General features: G+C 31.7%; 1 protein-coding gene across 3 annotated transcripts; it reads right to left on the reverse strand.

The window, feature by feature from the left end:
- Positions 1-2,000: 2,000 nt before the first annotated feature.
- Positions 2,001-19,726, reverse strand: LOC128163469 (protein white-like). Of its 3 annotated transcripts, none has more exons than XM_052827074.1 (21): positions 19,491-19,717; positions 16,984-17,031; positions 15,987-16,139; positions 15,762-15,810; positions 15,470-15,659; positions 15,183-15,254; positions 14,945-15,043; positions 14,051-14,217; positions 13,003-13,074; positions 10,853-10,955; positions 9,877-9,972; positions 9,714-9,742; positions 9,497-9,602; positions 8,482-8,619; positions 8,138-8,230; positions 6,691-6,748; positions 6,495-6,572; positions 6,125-6,230; positions 5,155-5,255; positions 4,353-4,420; positions 2,001-2,869 (listed from the first exon to the last, which is right to left on the reverse strand). In XM_052827074.1, exons 1-21 carry the CDS (start codon positions 19,528-19,530, stop codon positions 2,768-2,770), a joined length of 1,968 nt encoding a protein of 655 aa, XP_052683034.1. In that variant the 5' UTR covers positions 19,531-19,717; the 3' UTR covers positions 2,001-2,767. The 3 variants fall into 3 exon arrangements, with proteins under 3 accessions (XP_052683034.1, XP_052683035.1, XP_052683036.1); XM_052827076.1 differs by lacking the exon at positions 2,001-2,869 and adding an exon at positions 3,647-4,229 and having other exon boundaries at positions 19,491-19,726; XM_052827075.1 differs by lacking the exon at positions 16,984-17,031 and having other exon boundaries at positions 19,491-19,716.
- Positions 19,727-20,376: the final 650 nt, after the last annotated feature.

The following is a 20,376-nucleotide window of genomic DNA, read 5'->3' on the forward strand; positions in this document are numbered from 1 at the left end:
TAAAACTTTTAGTTTTTGCAGCCTACAGAGAGTCTGCTTAACGTATTGTAATATAACAGATCATATTATAGTTCATTTAAACATTTTTCCGTTTCGATAGGCTTGTCTAGTATAAAAATATCAATGCTTTTACATTTTTTAAAAGATTTATTATATAAAATACAAAACATAGCAAATACCTATATTATAATATTATTCTTAGCAGTTTTATGTAAATCTAAAATCTCTTCACTGTTCATACCATTTTATAGTTTGCATTGAGTGTTACAATTTAATTTTACAGGTACATGTAACTATCAAAAATTTTTCTTGTGAATTTAAGAAATCATGACAGCAACATTCGTATTTCAAAAATTCTGTTAGCCCAGATGTTTGTATAATTCATTCCTTTTGCAAACGACTTATTCGTACAAAGGCACAAGTAAGCATAATTATGTAATTTTATCCTAAAGTCTGTCCCAAGTTATTGCTTCCATCAATTTTTGATGATTTTTAATAAAAATACACATACCTGTGAAAGAAATACAATTGAAATCGATGAAAGGGAATATATCCAAGATATCTTCATTGAACAATTATCCCTTTTCACTCATAAAATTTCACAGGAACGAAAACAATTTTCTTACGGAGATTTATTATGGGATATGTTTACATCTTTTCTCCATTCGGAATACACTCGGAATACATCGCGCAATTTTTTAACTTTATCAAACGGGCTTATCAATGGCTGATGCAATGCAAAATCTCCGTAGACTTTCAATTTTGGGATGTGTATTGAAACCTGAAGCGGTAAAGGGGGCGTTTCAAAATAGATAATCTGGACATTTTTCATATTAGTGGATGAACGTAGTTTGAGCACAACGCTATTTACTATTATTGAAATATCAAGCAGAAAGTGGTGGAAGCAAAAACTCGGGACAGAGTATAGATCATTGCACTACCAATCACAATTTTCACTGATGCTAGTAAGTTGGTGTTGCTTACCATTTGGTGAAGGAAAATTTGAAAAATAAAATGCCACTCATTGTGAAGGATAACATTACTACTGATTCATTTATGGTATCAAGGGACAGTTTCGGATAAAGTACCTTGTAATTTTTTTTTCTAAAATTGAGAACTGTACTTATGAATGTTGCTAAATATCATGAAAATTTAATGATTTTTAGAGATTACTATTAGTTAATAGGATGTCTCATGTTGAAATCGCATGCAATGTGTAGGACCTTATTGTTAATTACATGAGATTCAAAATTAAAATGCAAAACATGCGGCTATGACTGTTGGGTAGACTTTACACAATGATATTGCAAGTAACAGACGGGAGGTAAAATGACACGAAAAGTAGGTGTTGATATCTCGCTTAAACATTAAAAAAATCGACAACTCCTTGGCTTCTGCAAAATGCGAATGTACGGCACGTAGTGTTTCGTAGAGAAAGTCACGCGAATGGCTATTGGAAAAGCCAAGGCGTTGTCGATTTTCGTATGTTTAGGGAATACAAATTGGTGCAAGTTTGTAGTTTAACATTTTAAATTAAAAATTAGCTGATGAAGCAAGGCGGTATCCAATATGGCGTCCTCTCTTGTTATTTTTTCATTCAAGGTACCCACTTTTTTAACGATGATTTTTTTCTACACATGCCCCTAAGGTAAAGATGCAACATGCACATGATAAGGATGGTCAACTCTTTGTGAGAATCAGCTTGGGGAGGTTTAAAAAACTGCAAATTATAAAAAGAAAGGGCGAAATATGAAAGGGTCGAAATTTCAGAAAAAACCCCACTTTTTTACACGCTCTGACTAGTCATTTTTCTCAGAAATTGGTGATGGGCCCACAAGGAGTGGATAATAGTAAAATTCTGAATAATATAGACGTATCAACAAGTCACATTTTGTACACCATTTCTATTAAGTAACGGAAAACGGAATATTGGTTACACAATATATATGTCATCAATATGAAAACAAAAAAGTACAGGTCTCGTGTCTTATAATTGCAGATTATATATTTTACTTTGTATATTTTTATTGAGGTAAAATTGCGAGAATAACAACCACAACAACAACAACAACAACAACACAAAATCAATTTCTTATCCCTTCCGAGTGATCCAGTTTAAGTAAAATTTCAACTCAAAAAGGGAATTAACTATTTTGATTCAGACTTAGTATGCCATAGTTTCAATAAACTATGTTACATTCCATGTTAATGTTTCTATAGAAGCTTACAATTGCTTCTTTTAAACAATACCATGTAATTGCCCAGACTATTTGTCTACAACTTATGCTCTCAAATAGAAAACAATATTAAGATCAGATAAGCATAAAAGTTATCATCGATACTGAAGCTCAATAAGTGATATATCTTTTCCGTCATTCTAAACTAATGGTATTCATTCAACATGCGATTTGTTCTAAGACTCAATAAAAAGGCAGATCTATAATGTTGAAAAAGTTAATTCCAGTGAGAACGTGACAAGCAAAAAATTAAAGTTTAAAGAATTCGAAGAAATCTTGGTCCCCTCGTTAAATGCATTCCATCTCCGAATACAGAACATTGAATATTAAAAAAAACAAAGATAAGAAAAAATAACACATAATTAAGAAAAAATTACACAGATTGTCTAATCCCTCGATCGAATATTAAATTTACAAAAAGCTATTCTGATCTGGGATATGAAAGTGAAAACCATAAAACATCAACAATTCAATGAAAACCAAAGAAACCATTTCAAGTCTTTTATAGCACACAATGTAAATTCGCGCTATCAATGCGACCGTTTTGCTCGGAAGAGGAGGATGAGAAAGGCAATAATCCGGAATGCTGCAATCAGAGCAAAGAGCAGTCCAATGTCTAAGTAGAAGTTATCCTGTATGTGAAAAAGGAGAGTTAGTCAAATACATGTATACTGTTTCCTTATCATCTGACAATGTCTAAGTAGAAGTTATCCTGTATGTGAAAAAGGAGAGTTAGTCAAATACATGTATACTGTTTCCTTATCATCTGACAATGTCTAAATAGAAGTTATCCTGTATGTGAAAAAGGAGAGTAAGTCAAATACATGTATACTGTTTCCTTATCATCTGACAATGTCTAAGTAGAAGTTATCCTGTATGTGAAAAAGGAGAGTAAGTCAAATACATGTATACTGTTTCCTTATCATCTGACAATGTCTAAGTAGAAGTTATCCTGTATGTGAAAAAGGAGAGTTAGTCAAATACATGTATACTGTTTCCTTATCATCTGACAAAGTCTAAGTAGAAGTTATCCTGTATGTGAAAAAGGAGAGTAAGTCAAATACATGTATACTGTTTCCTTATCATCTGACAATGTCTAAGTAGAAGTTATCCTGTATGTGAAAAAGGAGAGTTAGTCAAATACATGTATACTGTTTCCTTATCATCTGACAATGTCTAAGTAGAAGTTATCCTGTATGTGAAAAAGGAGACTTAGTCAAATACATGTATACTGTTTCCTTATCATCTGACAATGTCTAAGTAGAAGTTATCCTGTATGTGAAAAAGGAGAGTTACTCAAATACATGTATACTGTTTCCTTATCATCTGACAATGTCTAAGTAGAAGTTATCCTGTATGTGAAAAAGGAGAGTTAGTCAAATACATGTATACTGTTTCCTTATCATCTGACAATGTCTAAGAAGAAGTTATCCTGTATTTGAAAAAGGAGAGTAAGTCAAATACATGTATACTGTTTCCTTATCATCTGACAATGTCTAAGTAGAAGTTATCCTGTATGTGAAAAAGGAGAGTTAGTCAAATACATGTATACTGTTTCCTTATCATCTGACAATGTCTGAGTAGAAGTTATCCTGTATGTGAAAAAGGAGAGTAAGTCAAATACATGTATACTGTTTCCTTATCATCTGACAATGTCTAAGTAGAAGTTATCCTGTATGTGAAAAAGGAGAGTTAGTCAAATACATGTATACTGTTTCCTTATCATCTGACAATGTCTAAGTAGAAGTTATCCTGTATGTGAAAAAGGAGAGTTAGTCAAATACATGTATACTGTTTCCTTATCATCTGACAATGTCTAAGTAGAAGTTATCCTGTATGTGAAAAAGGAGAGTAAGTCAAATACATGTATACTGTTTCCTTATCATCTGACAATGTCTAAGTAGAAGTTATCCTGTATGTGAAAAAGGAGAGTTAGTCAAATACATGTATACTGTTTCCTTATCATCTGACAATGTCTAAGTAGAAGTTATCCTGTATGTGAAAAAGGAGAGTTACTCAAATACATGTATACTGTTTCCTTATCATCTGACATATTTTGTATGTCCTGATTTTATCCAAAACTTTTATTGAACGAAAACTATGATATACATATACCTTGTCAAAGTTCAATGAAGAGATTACTAATGCACCATTGGAAATGCATGATGAACTTGTTGTGCAGCCTATGGATGAACAACAAAATAAGCATATTGATACCGATTAAGGTGGGATTCTACACCAAAATGTTATTTGATGGATCGTGAAAGTATTATCTCAGTAAAACGATTTCGTTGTTATAAAAGAAATAAGTACTTCATAATTTGTACAATTTTTGGGTGTTTTTTTTTCAGAGAATGAAAACTTATGTTGAGGAGTTTAGTAAGACACTTTTGTGCTTAAAATTAACTGTAAAGATTGTATAATAATAATATTTAATAAAATATCCATAAAACTTTGAACAAGACATTTTATTTCATTTTGTTTTTAATTAAAAATTAATCATGAAAAAAAATATTTACTCTTGTTCATCAAAAAAACCCAAAAAACCAATCACTCATTTCCTCTCAAAAATACCAAAAAATCTTATGAAAGAATTAAGAGCATATATCTCTCTTTAAATTCAACTTTGACGGTCCATTGACTTTAATTGTAGCATCCCACCTTTAGTAAAACAATGTCATCAGTGGCTTGTCAATGATTTTAGATCGATAAAATAGGCAAATGATCCTGGTCTAACCATAGAACATTTCAAGGCATATTTAATATTGAAGGATATGAATTATCTTTTTACAATAAATCTATCTAAAAATTGAAATGTTTTTATTTCATTTACAGTAAAATTCCCTCAATGGTTTTCCTAATTGTTTATGTGTATTATAAAGTCAATACATTGTTTAACCGGATAAATCACACGTACTTATCTGAGTAACGTCTTCCCATTGATTGACGACTAATATCTCGTTGCCATAGAAAAACCAGGATATGTATTTCAGCCATACCAGGTAGTCAGGAGTAGATCTATCATAATAACAATGTGGAAAAGGATTTTAAAGACTTCAGAAATACAATATATCATTGACGTTTCATCAAAACGCATTTAAGATTGTTAATATATGAAATGAAATTTGATGCAGACGATCCTTATCAAACACTATATGAATTATGTACAACATTAATTCAATAAGCTGATTAGCCATATTATATGCGTAAATCAAAATTGACGCTCATTATTACACATAAAATCACGATCACTTCACAAGTATTGCCTTCGCGATTTTGAGAAATGTTATCAATTCAATTGTGGTAAAAATTTACTTCCATTTAAAAACGATGTCTTCAAAATATTATATAATAATTTTAAATAGTTTGATATGAAAATGCAAGCATAAAAGCAGTGTTATGAAATTGTGTTTAAACACCTCTAATTAAGAGTTTTTATTTCATGGTCCTTCTTTTTAAATTTTAAACCCTGCCGTTATTTCAGTAAAGGAACTTTTATCACTCACAAAAGGATCTACCTTCCTTTGGACAAACATTCAAATGATCCCTCAAAGAGGCATTGTGCCATCTATGAGTGACATGGACTTAGTGATTCTAGAGATAAACGTATGCCAACAATAGATTGTGGCTTATTTTAATCAGAAAAACACATTTAAGCCGTCTAATTAGGATATATAAAGAAAAAGAGACTACGTTAAAAAATTTACTAATCATATTTTAAAACTTTTTATAATTTAGGTATGTTAATTTCTTTTTCCTTAACATACGACAATAAACTCAAAGATTTTAAAAGGATCTAAGATATCACAAACCTAAACAATAAGTAAACATAAAGTAAACATTAAATTCGATCAAAGATATGTACTTCATTAACTTGCAATACCTACCCACTATTGAGAAAAAATCCTCCAAACAAAAGGAATGGAATCATCAGTGCTGGAGCAATCGCCAAACCGGCAGTAGTGGAGGGGACGGCAGTAGAAATCACGTAACCTTAATGTTCATAAGCGCATGTTAAACATAGAAGTTAATACATTTTTCTTAATGCAAGAACTCTGAACAAAAAATAAATTTCAATAATTTTATCTAAAAGGAATATCATTTAAATGACCTTTTACTATTTCATACAAACATATCTTTAACTTACATACACACCATAAAATCTGTATTGTTTTTAATCTCACAAATCCAATTTATTTCAGAAGTAATTTCTGTACACTGTTATGTTGGAAGAACTTTGCAATAAATTCAATATACCAAACGAAGCTGCAGCATTCGATACCAGTATGGAAATGCCCGTGGCTACGAGGAATGCATCTGCATCGCGGATTAATCCTTAATGAAAAACAAATTATTAATCACGGTGCAGTAAAATACTGCTTTCTTTGCATGTTGACTGACAGGGAAATAATTTGAATTAAATGAAAGCTCACAAAAAATTCAAAAAACTTACCGCTCATCCAGTATAATATGGACATGAATATGATTGGAATGATGATTAGAAATGGAATCTGAAAAATGAATACCGTTTCAAAGAATAAAGTCACAAATTTTTCACAGTGTATTTTATATTTTGTAATGGTTAAAATACTTAAGTGAGCTAATTTGTAATGGTCAACCATAAATTAAATGCATTTTGTAAAGACTCAATTAAATTACACATCCTGTACATAATAATGTATAATACATGGTAACAGCATATTTTTGTATACATTTAAGTTGCTTGATAAAAAAATATAACATTTTAAGCAAAATAAGGTGTGACAAACAATAATCAAAGTACTGAAGTACTGACGGGAGTTGTTTTTATCGATTATCATTTATTTTAAAATTAACTTATCTTGCATGGCAATTAATTTCCAGTCTGTATTTGAATTACGCTTTTTTTTAATACATGAATTTTTAGACTTTTCCGACGAGAACTTCGAGAAGCCCCATATGAATCATGTTGTGTAATATTTAAAGATAGATTTCAAACTATGTATTAGTAATCGAAACAATTCAAAGAATCGTATGGATCCAGGCACTATTGATATCGAACTCTAGTCTCGTTCAACCACACGCTCGGCTGTCTCCGTTCATCTCCGACAAGCAAGAGAGCCTCTCTGCTTGTAGAAGATTTACGGAGACAGCCGAGCGTCTGGTTGAACGAGACTTTATTAAACTCTGGCGTACGAACACATGAGAATACAAAAATATCTAAACTGTTCGTATTATATAAAATCTGACTATTTTAAAAGTGTTTAAAGATAAGTTTCCTTGAAAAACAATGCTTGAGCATACATTACATCGAAATTTTCTATTATTTTTAAGAACTAAGTCTTGTCAGCGGTGATGATTTGTGCTTAGGTCCAAACACTGTTTCACTTTCGGTTTGCCAGAGTAACTGCATAGGAGAGTTGATTAAAATCAACTCCCAAAAAGTGGCATAGGAGAGTTGATTAAAATCAACTCCCAAAAAGTGGTTTATCATGTCTATTAAAACTTGCAAAAAGAAAATGATCTAATTTTAATTCAGTTTTGCACACACAAAAATAATTTTAAAAAGCACGACACGAGCCATGTTTACAAATCGAAACGTAGGCACTGTGTCCCACTTAAAACTCGACCGCCGACATTCAAATTGTGGTTATCTATCAAAATTACCATAGAAAATTATTAAAATCGTGGCCATGCCCCTTTACACATAATAACGACCGGGACGCGTCAATTATTGTGTTCGATTGAGAAGGAGTAGTGCATATAATCCCTTGAAGTAAATATCAAGAATTTTGGCATCCTTCCAAGAATATCAGGGAAAATATGGAAGACAAAAACCCGTCTGGTTATAACAATCATACGCTTTCGTACGTCTGTAGATAAACAGTGATTTACGGATTGACAGCGGTAGGTTATCTTACCTCAACGAGAGTCTTGCTTAAGTAGTACACCGCGACATTGTATAATCCCGTCCCGTACTCCCGCATGAATACCGGAACTTCTAGTGGGAACACCTACAATGATATAATTAATATGATGATCAATATACGGGATTCGAAATACACACATAAAATATTTTATTTTAAACTTGAATTTTATAGTTGTAAAACAAATAATTAAATTGATTTGTATGAACAAGTTAAACGGTGGCAGTTACGTTAGATAACGACGAAATATATATGTACTGTGTAATAATCAAGTCAAGTAATTCGAATTAATTTCCAATCGGGTGAATCGTTTGTTTCCTTATCATATTGTTTCTTACATTGAGGACGCCAAAAACATGGGTGAAGCTGAGGTTGGTGATGATTATAAAGATGACTCCATTGATGTTCATGATGTCCTGTTGGTTATAGCTATCACTTGTTTTGAGATAGACCAACCCAAGAACCAAGGCAAAAAACTGAAACAATATAAACATGATGCAATTATTACATGTAGGTTATTATGTAAAATAGTTTTTAATGAATATCAAGACTAAGAAATAATATTCGAGTCAGGTATCTAGTACCACGTATGTCTCTCATATTTTGAATTTAACGTCGTTGATACTGTTGATAAATTATTCTTTAAAATATTTTTTATGTCCATTTCTGAGTTCTACACATGATATCAAGCAAGAAATCGCTTCTTATATACAAGAAAATTCATTAATAGATGTAATTTTTGTTTACTGACATAGACATAATTTGATTATCTTTTCATGAATGTGAAAGTATTTGATTGGTTTTGTATTAAAAACAGGATATAAAAAAAATAAATATTTTATGATTTATTCATGATAGAAAACCGATATTTTGGGGTTTGCTTAAGGTACCTCACTACACCTAGACTTGTACTTTTTAAGACACTACGTCACAAGATGGCGATTTAAATGTTTTTTTAACTGTTTATATCGTTCGATTGGGTTGAATAGCGTCGTAGCTCAGTGGTTAAAGTGTTACATTAAAAGTTTAAAATCGAAGATTTCTAAACTTATAGTACTGGGCTGCTGAACCGCAGATCATGAATTCGAATCCTCCTGGAGCTTTTGCTCATGTTTACTGAATTAAATTTTCAAAAAATGTAATTTTTCATCCAAAATTGCACATTTTTTTTGTCTATTTGACTTTAATATCTTCTTATCCATTATGATATTTATCATAATCAAGTAATTTTCTGCTGATTTGAGAAAATATTTCAAGGTGTAGTGAGCCACCTTAATTTTTTCAGTATTTAGTGATTGAAAGTCAAATCACATGTTTCTGGAAGAGAAAGGAAACAACTGTTTTTACACTTACTATAGTTTGGGCAAACTTGATTCGAACCACCATAGGATCTCGTATATTAGTCACCCAACTCCTCCAAAATACAGACTTTACTTGTTGAAATATTGAAGCTTCGTACCTGTATATTATAAGAGAGATTAAGGTTATCATAAAGCTCATGTTATAACGTATTTAATCAAATTCAGATCCCTCCGAAAAAGAGTAAACGGAACAAAATACCCATACATACCTTGAGCTATCCGTCAAGGTTTCCATCATCTACAACGATAAGATTTCTGTATCTGAGTAAGTTTACGTTACCGTTTCACTACAATATTAATAACACATGAGAGAGAGAGAGAGAGAGAGAGAGAGAGAGAGAGAGAGAGAGAGAGAGAGAGAGAGAGAGATACCTGTTTTAAATGTTCCTCCGGATGATTTGCCAGCTCGTCTGTCTTCGATTTTATTTCTTTATATGCTGACGAAGCTTCAAAGTTGTCGCAGATTTTCTACAAGATACATAGAGACATATGTATGACATACAATAATTTACGGATATTTAATTATTTTATTAGATTCACTAGTTCACTGGAATGAAGATGTTGTATTTTTGTTAACTTTGAAGCTGCTTGGCTGGGGTTTATATTAAATTTTATGTAAGATTTGTTTAGTATGAATATTATAAAAGGCATCAAAGGGATTTTTCGCTCTCATTTAAGCCATATTTCAACTAGAAAATAACAGACAAAGTTTGTTTACAAAATATATCAATAGGCTACATAAAAGGCTATCGCTTTTTCGCCCATAATTAAGACTCACCCACGACGTCGATGTGTGTAATATGCTAATATTACAATTTTGACATTCGCTATTAATATTTCAAAAATATTTTGACAAATCAAGAAAAAAAATTTGTACATTTTTTCACAAATCTTTCAGATTTTTTTTTAGCAGTCGATGTATACAATGCGGGTTAAATAAACCAAATAAATCGAAACCAAATGGTTTCCTTTTCTTAAGGTAGTATGGGAACCTCCATCTTGTGACGTACTTCCTATTGAAATGAACAATAAAATCAATCATTATTTTATGTCACCCCCCCCCCCCCCAAAAAAAAATGTAACCTAACAGTGTAGCACAAATTGGTTAAGGCGTTAACGTCTGTAAGTCAAGAGTTCGAATCTCGCTGGGCCTTTTATAATGTTTACCTTTCCGGACATTTTTTAAACATATTTTTTGGTCAAATATTGTAAAATTTGAAATTTCAAATGGCCAAAAAATCGGACCAAGCAGCGTTTATACTGAATTGAATTTGGGACATGATTGTATGAGAAAAAAAACAATGTATATATCAAACGAGATTGTTCATATCTTAAAGGATATATTTACATTGACTTTTTCTCTGCATTGTTCCTCCCGACCAGGTTCAATGGCTAGGGTGATGACAAAATGATCTGCTGGGTTGTAGTTGATCGGACAAGTATGACCATTGCTGTCAATTTGAAAAGAAAAGATATGCTTAGCCACTGTTTCATTATTTTGAATGCTTAACATATTTATATATAATGTTTATAGCAATTTATTTACATCTACCAAGTATGATTCCCTCTATTTCTTACGGAAACTTATAGTTAATTCATAGCTCTATAGAAACAGCCAGACTGAAATCTACACGCCCCATTTATCGATTGGTCGAAATCTACAGCAGCTGAAACTGACAAGAAAATGACAGGACAGATATCGACACGCCCTGTTTATCAATTGGTCCAAACCTATAGCGACCTAGGAAAAATCCCGAACTGCACGAAATAATCAAGACGATGTCAGACTCAAAGTCTCACAGGAGACGATTTGGCTGTTTCTTTTAGCTAACTTACGTACATTAACAGTAATTAATGAATTTTACTTATTTTTCTTAATCAATTTATCAATTAGCTTAAAGAAAGATGTTAATATAAACAATAAAATACTTTCCTTGATGATTCATTCGGGTTATGAAGGTAGTGATCATTGCAGAAAAAATTTACATAACCCGCTAACGCGGGTTATGTATTTTTTCTGCAATGTCACTACCTTCATATCCCGAATGAATCACCAAAGAAAGCATTTTATTGTTTAAATATGCTATATAAAATTAAAATACTATATGTGAAATGCACATTTTGCTGATGAACTCAAAAATGTTCGCAAAACAGAATAAATTCATGCAAGAGTTGGATTTTCATGAGAATAAAAGTCCAACAAAGTTTATAATGACCCTTAAATGAAAAAGATTTTTTTCTTGCAGAGAAACCATTTGTACAACGTGGAGTAGCCCCCCCCCCCCCAAAAAAAAAAAATTAACCCTCTTTCCCCGAATTTATGCTTAAATTCAAGAAGCCTGGATATACACTTAATGAGAATGATTTGCACAACATTTTTGAATTTTTAGAAGATTTTATAAGATTTTTCTCTATTTATTCTTGTGTAAAAATTCAACAACATCCATTGTGGCCCACCATACCCCCGGGAACCATGACAGCTTTCTTTAGTTCACGAGGATGCTTCCATACGAGTATCATCTTATCTGGCCGAATGATGTTTCAAGAATTTAAAAAAATATATTTATTTACATCCAAATGGTTTGAGAAGAACATTTTAAAAGATTGTGTTCTTTGTTTAGGCCTATGTTAAATCTTCAACATCCCATTGTGGTTCCATCCTACCTCAGAAATGGTGATTTATAAAAACTTGAATCTACACTTCCTGAGGATGCTTCAAACCAAGTTGCAGCATTTCTAGTGAAATGATTTTTGATACGAACATTTCAAAAGATATTTGTTTCCATCCTTACATCGGGTGTCATGATTGAATAAACCTAAGTTTGAAAAAAAAATGAAGATACACTAACTGAAAATGTATCTACACTAGTTTCAATTTTTTTGGCTTAATCGTTTTGAGGAAATTTTTTTGAAAAATATCAGCAAATTTTCAGTAATTCTTAAAAGAGCGATGCCCTTCATTTAACAAACCTGAATTCCGTTTATCCAATGAATAATATTTTGGGTTACGTTGGTTGAAATTTGCCTAGTAGTTCTGGAGAAGAAGTCAAAAATGTGAAAAGTTTAGAGACAAACATATGAACTGACGGACAAAAAGTGATCAGAAGGTTCACTTGAGTTTTTAGCTCAAATTCGCAAAAAAATATATACTGTAATTCAATTCAAATATTAAAAATCAACAACATGGAAAATACTTTTTTAAAAAATTTAAATGGTATCTAAATTGATGAATATTATTAAATGTAACACTGGGGATTTTCATATTTCATCATATTACATATCTGCTAATTGTTAAAAATTGCTGGTTGCTTCGTAAAGAGATATAGGACTGCTGATTAAATTGTAGTTTCCACTATAAACAAAAAAAGCTAAATCTTGATATTACGAAAATCACATATTTGTCTTTTTCAAAAAGTTATAACAATTGTGTGACCTACAATGCATTGTTTAACACCATTTATGTAAAAGAAATTCACAATAAACGATTATATAGCAGACCTTTTGAAGAAATTCATAGCGTCATTTACTGATCCTGAGAATGCCACTCGTCCTTCTGCCAGCAGGAATACTCTACAATGTAAGGTATTATCGTAAAAATCACAATTACAGATGAGAGAGAGAGAGAGAGATTTTCAGTCTTTTCTACTCAATATGCATAAAGACACACCAAAAGAGCCCGGCTTTCAGTACTTCAGTACTTTGATTATTCTGTGTAGCCTTATTGTAAAACACCAAAGATTTATAGGTTCATGAATACAATATTCCGAGTATTTCACCATTACAATATGCTAAGTAAGTAAGTTTAAACACAAATACATCATTAAAGAGACATGATCACGAAGTAAGACATTTCTAATAGTCAACCATAACTTGAGTGCCAGTCGTCGAGTTTAAAGTGAGGTAAAGAGTGCACATTTTTCTGTGACATTTTGATAAAAAGAAAATTCCAGTTAATTCCAGTTTTAGACCCAAAATGAATCTGACAGTCGCTAAGAGCTGTTAATTTGTTTTTAAAACGATTAAACTGATAAAAAGGTGGCTTTAAAGGAAGTTTTAACGGTAAATTGAACCAATGTAAGCAAAAACATGGTATGAGCCTTGTTTACGTAACAAGAATTTTAAGCTTTGTTTCTTGCTTATAACTCTACGACTGACACTCAAATTCCGGGTGATTATTCGAAGTATATTACCAAAGCATTGTCTAATAAAAAAAAAATATTGACCAACATCCTGACCATGCCCCTTTAAGTTCAGTCATCCCAAGATCTTTACTGTCCACTATTATTTCATATTTTTATTTCTTCCAACATTTTATCAATATTTTCCAGCCTAAACTTTTTAAAACGACGTCTTGATGCTATAGTGAATTATTTTTTTAAAGAAAATTTATATGTAACTTAAAAATTAATAATATGTACACTGTATATTATATAGGGATTTAAAAAATTTTAACTTAGGATGTGACAAATGCTAGGAAATCAAATAACAAACTATTATTGCCGATTATATCTGTTAACTATTATAAGAACGCTTTGTCTGTACATACTCGTCAAACAACTCAAAGACGTCAGAGGACGGTTGGTGAATGGTGCAGAGGATAGTCCTCCCCTGCTTTACCAGTGACTTTAAGGACTGGATAACGTTGTGAGCCATAAATGAATCCAAACCGGAAGTGGCCTCATCACAAAACATAAGCGGTGGGTTGGTCAGAAGCTGATAAAATCATTAGAATGATGTGTAAAATTGGCAAACCTTAACTATGTTCCAAGTATTGTACAAGTTGTAAAATTCATAATACATATATACCAATAAAACATCATCATTACATCAAAAGTCCTTACAAAAAAATCGAAATTGTTGTAGAGGTGATATATATATATATATATATATATATATATATATATATATATATATATATATATATATATATATATATATATATATATATATATATCTCTCTCTCAAAACTTTTATCTTTCTAATAATTTTAACTACATCATTTGTCGCAACATTTTTCAATTACGTTACTTCTCATCTTTCTAAAGATTTGGTCAACATACAAGATACAAGATATCTTATTTACCAACCAAGGGCCTCGAAAGGGAATTCAAAAATTTAAGCATTATTTTACAATTTACAATTTTAATAAGCAGTTATATAAATAGCAAGGCTACTTTGTATTCGGTGTCAATGATCACAGACAATACCAGAGTCAAGTGTCCAAATGAATGTCAATGATCATAAGACAATTCAAATATGTTACGCTACATCATGTTCATACATGTACATGTATTTATACATTTTAATGGCTTTTCTAAATTGTCTGTGTTTTCATTATTCAAAATTAATATCATATAAAAAAAAATTAATGGATATGTAAAGAGGCTATAAATGTTCAAAAATTCAAGATTAAAATAACCTAAACCAACGTTCATTTTACCTCAGAGGCAAATGACAGTCTCTTCATCTCTCCACCAGAAATCCCTTTGGTTTTGCCTGGCGTTCCGATCATGGTGTCAGCACATTTTTTGAGACCCAGCTTCACAAAATGAGCAAATTAAGTATTGTATTTTTGTAATATAAATAGTACTAAAACATGTATGCTTTAATTGGCAGTAGAAAGTATCAATCATTATGATATCAATTTCAACAATACTGGTACGATACAAAATGCATACTTCTTGAATAATTTCTTCGACTTTCTGTAGCCTTTCCTCTCGGCTTTTGCTCTTGTCCATTCGCAACAATGCCTAAATAATTATCAATAGAATATTCTTAATTAATAACGACGTGATCAGTACTTTGTTTACTTTAAACAAGCCTAATTTCCTACCCTTTCCTTCTAACGCTAACAATATTTTACTTTTTGGAAAATATTATTAAACTTAAGTGAGGCAAAAACAAAAATAAGATTTATCACACAACTATGAACATATGACTTTTTAAAATTGATACTTGGGCGTACTCTAAACGTGAGTTGCTCTCTGACTGTCATAGTTCCCACGAACAAATCGTCCTGTTGGACATAGGCTGATATGTTGGATATCTTGGATTTATCCACTTTGACTCCGTTTACTCGGATCTCGCCATCTAATTTTAAATCCCCACTATTCCTGAACGTTAGAACATTCATCAGTGTTGATTTCCCTGCTCCGCTATATAAAATCAGTAGAGATTGATTGACACGATTCGACTGGAAAATAATTTTGATCAAATATTTGGATACACGCTGACGTTTGCTGAAAAAATAGTCCTACCTGGATCCCATGAAGGCTGTGAGCTTGCCTGGTTTGATCATTCCGCTCACTGAAATTTAATACAAACATGAGAGAGAGAGAGAGAGAGAGAGAGAGAGAGAGAGAGAGATCATAATTTTCATTTTTTTTATTTTATATCTTAAGGTTGTTGATTAATGTCTTCGTTATATTTTTCAGTTCACTGAAGCCTTAGTTTCGTTGTTGTTTAATTCGAAGTGATTTTACCATTTTTCAAAATGTGTTTAGAGGGCACTGCGTTTCCTCTGTTACAGCATCCTTTCTTTGGAATGGAATAAACGTTGACATCTTTCCAGGTCAATGTCACTGGGTCCAAGTGATCCGTGGAACTCTCCTGTCTCTGGCGACCGAGCTCTGGATCTGATGGTTTAAAACGCACAAAGTGAGGTATTATATAAATAGTGCCTGTTTGGGAGGGGAAGAGTAGTAATTGACGCCCCGAGGAAACCATTGTCAACCGACGCGAATCGGAGGTTGACAATGTTTTTCGAGGGGTGCCAATTTCAACTGTTATCCTCCCAAACATGCACTATTTTTTATTATACTGAATGTCTTAATTTCAGAGAGTTTTTTTTATCGCTTTTAAAGAGAACTGACGTGAATTCTAAGGCGAATCGTACGCGCATAATTTACGAGCATGTAACAATTCGTTGTGTTACCCGTTGCTAAGTGCGTTAATAACGCAGAGGGTAATAGAACGGATTATCAACTGCGTCTAAACCAATCAGATTTCAGTATTTAACATGAAAGTATAATAATGTTTATAAACACACGTCGCTATATTTAATTGATTTAATAATAACTTCCATCTTCTTAGACAAGGAATTCAACTATAGCAAATTACAAAAGCGTCTAGAAAACCATGGATTAACCTTATTTCAAAAAATTAAATTAAAAAATGCTGCATTGATTAGAAAACAGTGCATTTTATCTGACTATATGAAAGTATTAAAAACTACAGAAAGGTTTTTGTGCGTTGGTTAGAGTGATCAATGAAAACTAAATGAATGGGTGCATCTAAAGGTTAATACTCAACCAACCGAAGAAATCCCATTGTTATTAAAAAAATCTAAAGAACTCCAACTGATGGACTTTATTGTGATAGAAACAACAAAACAATTAAACTATTAGGGTGAAATGAATAGATAAAATAATAGTAATGCACAAAAGAAAATGACTGTATAAATGAAAAACTACATCAAACCTTCTGGGTGGATCTTATTATCTTTTGGTCCTCCGTCAGTCGTAATGACTGTAACAATGTCAAAAGGGAATTGATATAAGTTGGATGTTTTGGTTGGTATAACAAATCCATTATATTTTGTCAAATTTATAATTTATTCACAATATACTGCACATGTGTTAAATAATAATGCCGGGATTTCGAAATTTAGATTTCAGTTTGCATTTTAAGTTGACCGACTTTGGTTTCCATTGCGCGACTGTTTTGAGCAATCTAGTAAAACACAATGTATTTATACCTTTTAAGATTTTTTGTTGTTTTTCGTCGTTTGGTATTTGAGCGTTGCCATTGTGCTTTTTATGACGTTATGATAAAATTAAGCTTTGTACGAATACGTTCCAAGAAATGACATAAAAAAAAGTAAAAACTATACGCCCTAGATATTTGACACACAGAAATATGTTACCATCACCATATGTTTTTTTTTTTTTGTTAGAAAAAACTTGTACCAATCTACATTTGCTATACTCCAAATATACAGCAAAATTTGGTAATATTTTGGGGTAATCCCCATTAAAACCTAAATTGTAAAATTAATTTTTTTATTCTGTTTCAAAGTGCGGAAAAGTTAATCTCTTATATATTCCTATAATAGATGTACCTAAATTTTGAGAAAAAGAACCAGATGGTATATTTTCTTGAAATTTCGCAAATATACTAAAGTTAGTGTTTTTTATATATTACATATGGTTAAACTACTTTTGTAGTTTTTATGCAAATCCAAATCGACCTCCTTATATTTAGCATTTGATACTAATACAAAAAAGCTGTATAACGAAATTTCAAGGATTGGAAAACAGACAGTGCCTGTAAATTAAGATCAAATACAAAATAGAGCACTAGTGTGACGTAAAACATAGATAAAAATGAAAACCGGTTCATACCACTTAAAATAATTCCGAAGCTTTAAGTAAAAATCATCTCCTTAAATAACGATATTTTGATAAAAATTTCGATTTGATCGACTTTCAGAAGATACACCCTTTTAATTTATTTGATTTAACACAATTATTCCGTCGAGTTTGCTTGACACCTTAACTTTTATGTAAGGTTTTAAAGTTGAATAACTAAAAACAGTATGAACAGCAGGGGTTAGCATTACAACATTTTACTTTAACAAGGATAGCTTTTTAAAATGCTAAGAAAGTCAGCCAGCGGAATTTTAATTTTTAGATCAAAAGTGAATACACTATCTGTTGAATTACATAATTTATATATACTAGTTTCCAGAACAATCAAAACGGGCGGGTGTACATTTAGTCTGCATACTTATTTTATAACTGAATGCGAGGAGACAAGCGTGTAGCGGTATATGATCCTTTTTAAAGTAATCTACAGCGACTGTGCATGTTGTATTTTTAAATTGTAACTTTGCAAAGACTGCTCTCTGAAATATAGGTCCCTCGTCGAAAACCACTGTTATATCCTCTCCAAATAAACGTATGCGGACCCCAAACCGTGGCTGCAGACGATACCCGTGGAATGTCTTCCATTACAAAAGCGTGACTGGTGATGCGCAGTTTGATTTAGAAACTATTCAGTTTCATAACTTATTCGAATTTCTCAAACAGGTACTGTCTAATTCCTTCCCAGAATTCCAATTTACGCAAGCGCATTTGCAGTTTCATCCTAACTTAATTAGTCAGCCCGTGGGCTGACTAAAAAGTTATCACATTCATGTTGAGTGCGAGTTTATAGGACATTTTTATGCTTCGATCAAAACCAAAATAAGCTTAATTCATTTCTCATATATTTCATTTTGACGTCGTTGTGTAACTGTCACCTAAGAAACTTGAGAAGTGGACATAGTTTTAGAGTAAAACAGCGTATTATTAAGAGAGTCTGAAAGTGTTTCAGCCAATAAAAAAATAACCATAACAATGTGATTTTTTACCTTAGAAACATTATTACCGGGTTGACAGTGTGAAAATATGTATAAACTATATCAGCGACACAAATATCTAATGTTTATTGAATCACTTACAATTATAACATAACTAAATCTATAATTATTTCGGTATTTTAGAGACTTTCATTTAGATCAAAATGAAAAAAAATAAATTTTAAGTGTAAAAAGGTCCCAAAATAAATTTTATTTCCCTGATTTTTCGTTGACACTACCCACAAAAATATTTTACAAAAAACTAATTTACTCTGCCTAAAATACCAACGATATAGTTCACTAAGGCGAGACTTAAAATTTCATTGCAATCTGTAAAATAAAGTTAATATATTTATTTAAATACGGTGATTTTGACAATTCTTTTTTTTTAATCCCTTCGCTTTACCAGAAGATCGATTGACATACTTTGCCTCAAGGTCCTCATCGTTGATTATATTAAATTTGTTATCTTAACAGTGCTTTATGAATTAATCTTGTATGTATAATATAAAATGATATAATTTAATGAATAACTATCCAAATAAAGTCTTTTAAAATACATTACATTGTATGAATATATACATACCTTCTGGGGAATATCCCTTGTTTGTGAATGAACCATTCATGGTAAAACGTTTAACAGAATTAAAACAACCAAGCGATTCCGCACTGAAATATCAACGTTTCATTCCATTTAGTGACCTTTTGTAATAAAATAGATTTATTGCGCTCTTGGTTGGCACGACAAATACCAGGCCACCCGTTTTAAATAACGTGGAGAGTGCGGTGTATGTTTTATACCTGGCAGGAATCGATTTCTCTCCGTTCTATATAGTCAACTCTACTGTACCTTTAACTTGCATACACCTTAGAATCGATCCAACATTATATCGTTATACTGACCTAGAATCTAGACAAATGCATCCAAATCTAATCCAAGTGCACATAGGTACCCAGTCTGACTAAAGCCAGCCCCTACTAATTCACTTCGTTAACGAAGTGAATTAGTAGGGGCTGGCTTTAGTCAGACTGCATAGGTACCCTTCTGTCCTCTTCGGTTGTAATAATCATTTATATAATTTACTATAAGTTGTTTTTATTATGATGATCTATACTTATAAACTACAAAATGCTTGCACCAGAGTACTTGCTTACATGTACACCTTTGGTATTTCAACATATGAGTGATGATGCCCGTAAGGTATAATTGAATTTTTACTGATACGTTATTTTTTTATTTAAAAGTAATAAAATATTATAAGATATATTTTGGACTACCTGATATGATATATTGATTATTCTATTGAGCACATTACACAAGTCATGTACTTCAACCAAAATAGTGCCTAGTAAACCGGCTTTAAGTTAGACATAAGTCATTATACATGTATATTTACATTATCCAGTGTCTTTATCTGTGATAACACTACGTATCGATTTTGTACTATATAACCCATAATACAAATGACGCC

The sequence above is a fragment of the Crassostrea angulata genome, chromosome 9 (genome assembly GCF_025612915.1).
Source record: "Crassostrea angulata isolate pt1a10 chromosome 9, ASM2561291v2, whole genome shotgun sequence".
Lineage (NCBI taxonomy): Eukaryota > Metazoa > Mollusca > Bivalvia > Ostreida > Ostreidae > Magallana > Magallana angulata.